Consider the following 10,474-nt stretch of genomic DNA (forward strand, 5'->3'; position numbering starts at 1 on the left):
ACAGTATATTATTTGGGGGCTGGGGGGATGGCTCCCAAAATGTACTCAAGAGGTCCCAGGGAACACACTTGGTGATAGTTAAGGATCTATACAGCCTCGAAGATCAAACTTGGGTACATGCATATGCAAAAAATGCACCCTTGACCCCTGAGGTACCTCCCTGACCCCCAAAATAATCTATTAACTTCTTTGGGAAGGCTTAGGTCTTGAGTTCGAGCGACCATCTGACACCACTAGAATATTGAGAGCAGATCCACAATGTACAGTTACGTAGAATCTGTGTTTAACTCTGTGATCTCAGCAAATCTATACCGAAACGTGGACTAATCAGTCCAACATGACTGATTGCAAATCCCAATGAACAAAGGTCCTAAGGGACAAAAGAATAAGGGGTAGATGCCCTAACTGAGAAAGAAAAACAACCCAGGGCAATAGCCTGTACCTGAAAAGTATCTCTAAGGTGTGGTACTGGGAAGCAAAGGAACAGGATATTTGTACTAGATGCTAGTTAACCCAATTTCACAATCCTGTGTTTACAATGCTGAAAAAGGAGGGGCCAGAGTTCTAGGAAGAAACTATTTTGACAACCTCTCACAACCTTACTGCTAAGACACCTTATTGGACCTCACAGCCCAAAGTTATCAAAGCCTAAAAACAAATCCCTAGATCCGCTCCTAGCAAAAAACTAAGCTATTTGGGGACTGAAAAATAATAGTATTTACTCCTTGCAGGCATAAGGATCTAGAAGCTATAAAGTCACATCTTATAGTTAAGCGGCTGACCCGGGTTCGATTCCTCTGTCCCTCTCGGAAAGCCCGGCAAGCTACCAAGAGTATCCCGCCCACCCGGCAGAATCTGGCAAGCTACTCGTGGCATGTTCGATGTGCCAAAAATAGTAACAACAAGTCTCACAATGGAGACGTTACTGGTGCCCACTCGAGCAAAAGTTTCATAGTGATACCATTATTAAATATAATTGATTTGGTATGGAGAAACCAATGACCTTTTAAAATGTTCCTTTTGAGTTTGAGCACAGATGGGGTCAATGGTGGTGCTACCTAGTCAGAGTGCTTGTGTTGGGTTGTGTTCTTTTCTATTGGTGGGTGCGAACAAGTTATGACGCAGACATGGCATGGTGACGGTGACTGAGTGAAGGGTGGAGAGGGGTGGAAGGCCAATAACAGTGAGGAAGACACGGTGGAGTTCCTCCCGGGTGGATTCGTCAGTGGCCACAAAGAGAGATCATTCAGTGGCCGACTGGTTGAAAGCCTCCATAACTCAGAATAAGCAGAACCCACGCTAGTGATGCTATTAACACAATTATAAGGAGTCGCTTAGAGGGCTACAGAGTTTGGATTTGTTTGTTTGCACCACCATCCTGTTAGTTAGAAGATATGATTCCTGCACCTTCTCATCTCATGCAAGACTGGCAGAGGCTACCAGTGGCTACTAGGGTGAATACGGTAGAGAGGACTGCAGGTAAGTACCCACAGACTCCTTTACTGTCCGAGGATGGATGTCTACATCAAATTGAAAATTCTGAAGCTGACCGTATTACGTAAAGTGCTAATGCTAGAAATGTTACTGAGCAATTATATACTTCGAAATAAGTGCTCATTTCAGGGTTTTGAGATTCCGCTTGAGACCATTATTTCTTGTCCTGAATAAATGAGTACAGATGCAGGAATTAAGTGGCTGAATCAGTTGCATATGAGGTCATGGTTCTTAACATAATGTGAGTTGGTAGATTGCTTCTGAAAAACGTTGAAAGTGGTTGTTATAATGGGCGAATCTGTTTAAATAAATTAATGCAAAAGAGATGAGTCAATTAATTACTTTTATCTGGAAATGCACCAAATCATTGATTCCTCTGACCATGTAAAATTAAGGATTAGGGGTGGCACCGGCCCCGCCTGCCACCAAGATGTGATCATGCGGCCTCTCCGTAGCTGCATGAACGTGACTCCAGATGCCAGCTACATTTTTCGGCATGGGCAGCTCCTCACAGAATGTCTCAGACTGAGAACTAAGCCACAGCCCCATGCCCGCCCAGGAGGGGAAAGGTATTTCTCTCTCTCGCCTCTTCCTAGCTGAGGGTGAAGGGCGTGTTGACCGCCATATTATGACGACCACAGATGGGGTTTACAAGCTTGCAATGATCCAATACCTGGAAGAAATCTCCCTGGACTTAGTTGCTAAAGTACAGAAATCCAAAACCGCGCAACCTCATATCTCTTCACAACAGGTCTGACTCTAGTGGGGAACTCCTAATAATAATAGTGAGGTTTGTGTTGAAATATTGAATGTAACCAAAATAAATAGAAAGTGAAGTGAAATTTATCAGTTACAAGGCGGGTGGGGGGCAGGATGGGAGGTGTACTTTTTTTTTTTGGTGGTGGGATATGGGCACCGGTGAAGGGATGGTTGTTTCAGCATTGTATAACTGAGACTTAAGCCTGAAAGCATTGTAATTTTCTACATAGTGATTCAATTAAAAAAATTATTAAAAAAATTAAGGATTAATTCTATACTTTAAAGGTTTGAAAAAACATTTTTATTATAACTAGGGGCACAAATGGCCAGTTCTTTATATGTGTTCATGATAAATAGAAGGTTTCATTGTATTATGAGACTCAGAATCAAATGTTCTTATTAAGCAATATTCACAGTCTTTCTGACCCCGGGTGATTTTGAAGGGCTGGAGGGAGGCAGAACAAGACGCTGTGACAGGCTGCGCTCCAGCAAAACAAGCAGTAACCTAAGATTCTGTCTCGCAAAGACCAGTGTTCCTGTTTCCCCAAAAGTTTGTGGTCAGAGTTACTAGAAAGGCACCCCCCACCCAGTCCCATTAATCAGCAAGCAACATGCCCTGTTGTCCTCTCTGTAGCCTGTTACTGGAAAACCCACAAAGCATAACTGTTGGCTCCTGCGAACTATGCTTCTGTGATCAAAGTTGGCACCTGCTAGCTGTGCTGATGTGATCAAGGATACAGAAGCCTGCTGAAATAAGGGCTCGGGGTCACTGGGTTGGATGAGACTTGGACCCTAGCTCGAGCCAGCAGTAACGGTCCTTTGCTTTGGCAGGTTCTCCCGTGTGGAAGTGCTCTCTCTGGGAGTGGGAAACCCTAAACCTGGGTACAGCAATTTGGGAGTGAAGTGACCAAAGCAGAAGGGGCGGACGAGAGGCATGTGAGTTTTCTCATCTGTAACATCGTTAATGTGTCATGTGTATTTGCCTTGTGTGGGACAAGAACTGTGTTCACGCCTGTAGAACCACAGTAATATTAGATGCGGAGAATGATATTACTGCAGTCTCCGGTGAGATTGGTTGTAGTTCAAGCCGAGCTGCCGAGAGGAGTTTGTGTTTGTAGGCCACAGGCCGTGATAGCTCAACTGTGAGTTCTGCCTCTGTTGGCTTTGTTCGATGATGTGTGGCAGTGAGAGATTCCGACTGCTGTGGCTGGCGTGTGATTTCATAGTGAGGGTTGGGCTGTGTGTAACTACAATCCCTAAGGCAGTGTGGCAAGTAGAAAAATCTGCACTGAGTGATGGAACTAATTACAATTAAACCTCAGAAGGGTAGTCTGAATGGAGGGTATGCCATGCAATCTATTAGTGGGTTTAGTATTATTGTCAGTGTCATTCATGTCATAGCCACCTAGTTAAAGGGAAACTGATGCACTCACTAAGGATTTGGGAGTGGGGAGGGGAAGGGGAGGTTGTACAATGGGAAAGGACAGTGGTGAGGCACTCAGGCCTTTGTCATTGTTTGCAGAAACGCCAGAGCAGAGAGAGACTTTTACTATGAATGCAGCTATTCATGTGAGTCAGAGGACCTAGTTGGATCAGGAGTTGGGTGATATTTAATATCAATATTGAATTATGCAATTGAATGAGCCTCGGAAATTTTAAGATGAATGACACAGAGTAGATAGAATCTTACTAGTGTTTGCAATAGGAAGTTAAGGCCAATTTAATCAGTTAATCATTGCATTTCATCATTTTTTTCACTCAGTAAGTATGGTAACCAGAGTTGGAACAAGTGTAGTTTTACACAGAGACTCATAGCAAGGTAGAAAAGTTAATAACTACATGGGCTGGAGCGATAGCACAGCAGGTAGGGCGTTTGCCTTGCACTCGGCCAACCTGGGTTCGATTCCCAGCATCCCATATGGTCCCCTGAGCACCGCCAGGAGTAATTCCTGAGTGCAGAGCCAGGAGTAAGCCCTGAGCATAGCTGGGTGTGGCCCAAAAGAGCAAAAAAAAAGTTAATAACTACAAATGTTTACAATAAAATTAGTATTGGGATATTAATACTTTTCCAGAATGGTAAATTTTATTTTAATTTTTAGTAAAATGAAATAAGCAAGTGGTCCTGACAAATCGCTTATGAAATGTGGAGTCAACGTGGGCATTGGATTGGACCCAATCTGAGATTTACTCTGGATGCCACCCCCTGCCTGGCGTCTTCTCCAGCGGGAACCTGGGGGCCGGTGCCCCCGCCCTGCCAGCCTGTCCCTCCCCACTCCGCTGGCAGTGTATGCGGTCACTGGTTACGTGGCTGCCTCCCCATGCCCCAGTCAAGTCACGCTGTCACTCTGTGCAGCTGGCCTGCTTGTCCAGTGAGGCTGCCCCCACGGGCAGAGGATGGCTGTGGGGAGCCCACCCCCAACACGACAGCGCCCCACTTTCTTCCCTCTATCCAGAAGGAACTGCTCGTTTAGCTCGGGAGCCAAGTGGTGACTGCCAGCTGAGATAAAGACATTCTCGGAATCACCAGCCTGCCCAGAGGGAAAGACGGGACTTACCGTCTCTCTGGCACTGGGAAGTCACCAGGCTGTGTCCCACGCTTCCTCTCCTCTGCCCCATGCAGATAACAGGAGGCCAGACCCAGCTCACCAGTCCCAGCGTCTCTGTTCGTTTTTCCCGCCCTAGACAACTTAAAATCCCTCTGAGTCTTACCCTGGCCTCACTGGAGGTCCGTGGGGTCCGCCCAGGAGCACACCCCACTGAACTTCTCTTTCTTCACTTTCCTTATCTGTGTCCCATGCAGGGGGCAGGGTGATGTGTCACTATCTCATCAGCAGTCGCCGTTTGGCACTGAGCAAACCCTACAATAATGTCTTTGCAACGTTTTCTTGAGCACCCCTATTCTTTCTCATGTGATTTTTTTGAGGGGGGAGGGTTGGAGAATCACCAGTAGTGCTTAGGGCTTACTCCTGGCTCTGTTCTCAGGGGTCACTCCTGGCACTGCTCGGGGGACCACATTCGGTGCCAAGGATCAAACCAGGGTTGGCCACGTGCAAGGCAATTACCCGATCCATTCTACTGTCTCTCCAGCCCTCCCACGTGATTTTTAAGATCAGATTGTCATGTTTTATTTAAAAACATGTTGAAATTACACTGGAAATACAGCTAAATTTTAGAAGTATGAAAGTAGGTTTCCCAGACTTTAATATGTTATGTCTCTTTATTTCTTACTTTGTTCTTTAATTAATTTACCATTTTCTTTATAAACATTTCCTATATTTTCATAAAATAGCTATGGGTTTTGCTGCCATTGCTAAAGAAATTTTTTCATTGTGTATTTTCTAAATGTTAAAATAGCTATAGACTCCCAACACATTTCAAAAATAGCACAGGGAGGCCTCATTGGAACCAATCCTAAAGGAATTAGAGCTGGGCTCAGAATTAAAACTGCAAACTCCCTGCGGATTTGGGCTGTTAGAGACTGTAAAGAATGTTCTGTCTCCCCCAAAGCCTAAACAAGACAGATGAAGACTCAATCCTGCGTGGAGATCTTTAGATTAACAGATACAGTGACACATGCTTGCACAGAGAAATGTCCACGAGGGAATCACGGACCACTCTGACTGATGTCAGTGGGCCCCCGGGTGGTTCATGTGAAGTGGGGAGGAGAGAGACGGTCACTTTCTCCCCATCCGCCTCTGCCACCCGGGATGATTGTCGTCAGCAGGTTTCTGCCGGGTGTGTGTTGACCTCACACCCAGCGGGCTGAGCCACGGATGAACGCTTCTGCGTGTATTTAAGTGTTCACTCCCGCCATCTGCAAATATTTTCCCTTCCCAAAGGTGTGTTTCTTTCATTTTGCTTTTCCTTCCTTCTGCTTGTTTTCTGAGATCTCCCCCGAAACCGTCAGAGGCATGCGCCTTGTTCCTGAGGCGGGCAGGCAGATAGGGAAGGGCCGAGGGCAGTGGAGTCCCTGGAAAACAATGAAACCAATAGCGCTAAGGCTGCAGAAGTCCACCTGTGGCCACAGGCACTCAGGCCTGATGAGACCTTTCCCCGGTGCCAGAGCAGGCCAGAGGAGGCTGGACGCCTCAGAGACAAGTCTCAGCAGGAACAGAAACCAGGAAAGGAATTTCAAAGGCCATCCATCAACTGCTCCCAAATTTGCCCCTTGGCAACCTCCCTAGCATGACGCTTACCTAGGTAGTACACATTGGTTTGTCTGTTCTCCCTTGCCACAGGAGCTTGGGTTTATAGGGTTACACCCACCACAGTCGATTCCCCAGTCACTCCCACTCCTTTGTGTGCTTATCTGTAACTTCTCTGTGCTCTCTTCCTCAACCAGGTCTATCACCTTTCCCCCTGATCAGACCCTGTTAATCTGTAAGGTCAGATCTTCTAGGACACTGAACTCATATTGTAAGTTAGTATTGCCTTTCTCCTCTCCTTGTGTCTTTTGAATAGCTTACTTTAAAGCAATGTCCTATTTGTAAAGATACAGGAAGACAGTTAATGCTATGCTTTTCTAACTTGGGAGTTAATTGACTCCGAATGATATTCACTCCTGGGCATCTGCTTTCCCAGCTTAAGCCTCAGTTGCCCTTAGTTCCTCGAATCCTAAAAGCAGGACGAGGAACTGGATGGACCCAGGGCAAGCTGTGAGCAACCCTGGCATCTAAATAGGCCAGGCCAAAGTGCCACAATACTTAACTAGAAGTCAAGAGCATGGCCATGGACAAATGCTGTCATGATCCAAAAGTAACGATGAGATTAGGAACTAGGAACCTGCTAGAGATAGGAAAGACTAATCTGGCCTGAGCACTGTAGTCTGAGATCTATGGCGAGATGTCCCCAGGAGAGCCACCCTATAAGCTTAATGTATCTCTTACTGTGTCTATACAAAATGACTAATATTATGAATGCTTATATGTTTGTTGGACTAAGGAGAGGAGAAATACACCCATAGTTGAAATTTCAGTCTTGGGAGAGCCATCTTGCTAGATGAGCATCTGTCCTAAAAGAAGCTTCCCCTGAGGGAAGGACTTTACCTATGTTGATTGTATGACCACAGCTGTGTGTACGCCCCAGCCCCTCATGATTTGGGATATAACTAGGACTGTAAGAGTGGGCTTTTGGGGGGGAGGGACAGAATGAGAAGGAGAAGGAAGTAGCATGGGGGAGGGAGAAGCAGGAGGAGAATCAGAGGAGAATGGAGATGAGAATGGAATAAACTGCAACTGAGACCCACCAGCCTGGCCCTCGTTCCTTCCTTCATACACCATGGGGAGTTTGCCAGGCTCTCCCATGTGGGCAGAAAACTCTCGGTAGCTTGCCAGGTTCTCCCAGAGGGAGAACTAGGCTATAAGATATCGCTTCCGGGAGCTTGCTTTTAAGTCTCTGGATGTTGGCAGTTGATGGGATTATACCAGGGACAGTCCCTGGGTGTGACCGCCTAGCTACTGGAAAATGGGGAATCTGGGTGAAAGAGGCCCAGTCCCGATCCAAGCAGGCTTGAAGGTCTCAGCCCCGGGTCCCACACACCTGGGTTCCTCTGCCGGTTCCTTCATGAGTGAGGCTTGTCCGAACGTGTGGAGAGGGGCCTGAGCATGGCTGTGGCTGGGCTCCGGAGGTCTTCGGCCACTGGGAGCTCTGCTTGGGGTGGGGAGGGAAGCTGGAGCCCATCCCCTCCAAGGGGCCCCGGGGAAGACAGCCAGGCGTGCGAGCAAGAGACTCTCGCAAATATACAGGTAGCAAGCCCCACATGGGGCAGGTTGGAAAGACCCTATAAATGGCAACTTGCACAAAGGCTGCTGTGCCCGCGGGCTGTGGCTGAGCATGGGGTGCTCAGATACGTGTGTCCCTGCAGGGCCCCTCCTGAAATGTGCACTTCTGGGGCAGGCAGGCAGGTAGGGAAAGACCCTTGTGGCAACAGAATTCCCGGGAAGTAATGGACCCAACTATCTCGAAGGCTGTCGGGACCCGCCTTGTGGACACAGGCACTAAGGCCTCACAAGGCCTTTACCGGGGGCCAGCCTCGGGCCCTGAGGAGGCTGGACCCCTACCTAGAGAAAGCTGAGCACGTTATATTCTCTCTCTTCCTCTCCTTCCCTCCCTGCTGCTGCCTAACCAGATTGTTAGGATGAGTCCCCGGAGACTGACCCAGAAACAGGTAGGACTACAGACCCCATGAAAATGGGCTGCTCGTGTGTCCAGTTGGTCTGGAAAGGGTTAACACCTCTGTCTTTAGCTGCGTTTAGCCCTAACCTAACTCCTGGAGTAACCGAGAAGCAGTCTTCCCTTTCTCACAGATCCCAGGCCTTTCAAATTTGGACATTCTCACATCCCCCTAAGGTGCAGGGTCTGGAACCTGTCTTGGCCTTGCATTCCTCTCCAGAGGTTGCAACCATCTGGCTTGTGGACATGACAGAACAATGTATGCCTTGACGTCTGGATTTTTTCTTATAACTCCTTTTTTTCTCTGATTGATGACTTCGAGACTCTGCGTCACTCCAGTCCAAAGAGTCTCTTGCCCCCGCGCCTGGCTTCCACCGGGGCCCCTTGGAGGGGGTGGATTGAGTTTCCCTCCCCACCCTGAGCAGAGCCCCAGTAGCCGAAGACCTACAGAACCCAGCCACAGCCATGCTCAAGGCTCCTCTCCACACGTTCGGGCAAGCCTCACGCATGAAGGAACCAGCAGAGGAACCCAGGTGTGCGGGACCCGGGGCTGAGACCGCCAAGGCTGCTTGGATCGGGACTGGGCCTCTTCTGCCCAGATCCCCCATTTTCCAGTAACTAGCCGGTCACACCCAGGGACTGCCCCGGTGCTGTGTAATCCCACCAACGGCCAACATCCAGAGACTATAAAACCAAGCTCCTGGCAGCACGTGGCTGCTTTGCAGCCGCACGACATCTTATAGCCTAGTTCTCCCTCTCAGAGAACCTAGCAAGCTTCCTTCCTACACGGGAGAGCCTGGCAAGCTCCCTATGGCGTATTCATATGCCAAATACAGTATCAATGCTGTCTCGCTCGTCTCATTCCCCTGACCCTGAAAGAGCCTCCAATGTGGCACCGTTGGGAAGGATGAGTAAAGAGAGGCTGCTAAAATCTCAGGGCTAGGACAAATGGAGACGTTACTGAGACCGCTTTGAGAAAATCGAGGATCAGTGGATGACAGTGATCGTGATAGTGATCGTAATCGTGATAGTGATAGTGATAGTGATAGTGATAGTGATAGTGATAGTGATAGTGATGGCTTCACTGCATTGAGCCCATTCCTCGATTTTCTCAAACAAGGTGGATGCTTCTCCGGCTCCACTCCTCGTCTGCTTGGCTGCGAGGTCTCCGTGCTGGGCTGACGTGCAGTTCTGTGTCTGCTTCCCTGATCTCGTCCTTGACGCGGTGCCAAGCAAGGCTGTTCTCTCTCCAGCCCTCCGCTCTCCGGAGTAGAATCTCACTGCAGGGAGGGCTCCTGGCTCGGACTTCCTCTTGGTCTGGGGGGTCCTCACCCTGACTCCCCCAGAGTGGCAGGAGCTGGGGTGGACACGCTGGCCACAGATGGTCTGCCCCAGCCGCTTCATCACCGGGACCAGAGGGTAAAGACAGTAGGACTGGGAATATCTAACACCGCGGCCGACGGTGACACTCCACTGCGGAACCCACCTTCCCGCGGAAATTTAAGGGGATGATGTCTGATGAGCCTGAGATTTATTTTTTAGTTTCTTAAAAATGAACTTGGAGGGCTGGAGTGATAGCACAGTGGCTGGGGCATTTGCCTTCCACACGGCCAACCCGGGTTTGATCCCCAGCACCCCCATATATTCCCCTGAGCACCACCAGGAGTAAATCCTGAGTGCAGAGCCAGGAGGAACCCCCCTGAGCATTGCCGGGTATGACCCAAAAAGAGAAAGAAAGAAAGAAAGAAAGAAAGAAAGAAAGAAAGAAAGAAAGAAAGAAAGAAAGAAAGAAAGAAAGAAAGAAAGAAAGAAAGAAAGAAAGAAAGAAAGAAAGAAAGAAAGAAGAAAGAAAAGAAAGAAAAGAAAGAAAGAAAGAAAGAAAGAAAGAAAGAAAGAAAGAAAGAAAGAGAGAAAGAGAGAAAAGAAGGAAGGAAGGAAGGAAGGAAGGAAGGAAGGAAGGAAGGAAGGAAGGAAGGAAGGAAGGAAGGAAGGAAGGAAGGAAGGAAGGAAGGAAGGAAGGAGGAAAGAGAGAGAGAGGGAGGGAGGGAGG

The 10,474-nt window shown here is 48.2% G+C and overlaps 1 protein-coding gene across 1 annotated transcript in view; it reads left to right on the top strand.

Annotated features, from left to right (window-relative positions):
• The first annotated feature begins 1,512 nt into the window (after window positions 1-1,512).
• IGSF5 (immunoglobulin superfamily member 5) overlaps window positions 1,513-10,474 on the top strand; it is a 39,544-nt gene continuing 30,582 nt past the window's right edge. The window contains exon 1 of the mRNA XM_055124543.1: window positions 1,513-1,558. Coding sequence (XP_054980518.1) covers window positions 1,513-1,558 — 46 coding nt within the window. The remainder of the gene's footprint in view (window positions 1,559-10,474) is intronic.

The sequence above is a fragment of the Sorex araneus genome, chromosome 2, assembly GCF_027595985.1.
Source record: "Sorex araneus isolate mSorAra2 chromosome 2, mSorAra2.pri, whole genome shotgun sequence".
In the NCBI taxonomy this organism is placed as follows: domain Eukaryota; kingdom Metazoa; phylum Chordata; class Mammalia; order Eulipotyphla; family Soricidae; genus Sorex; species Sorex araneus.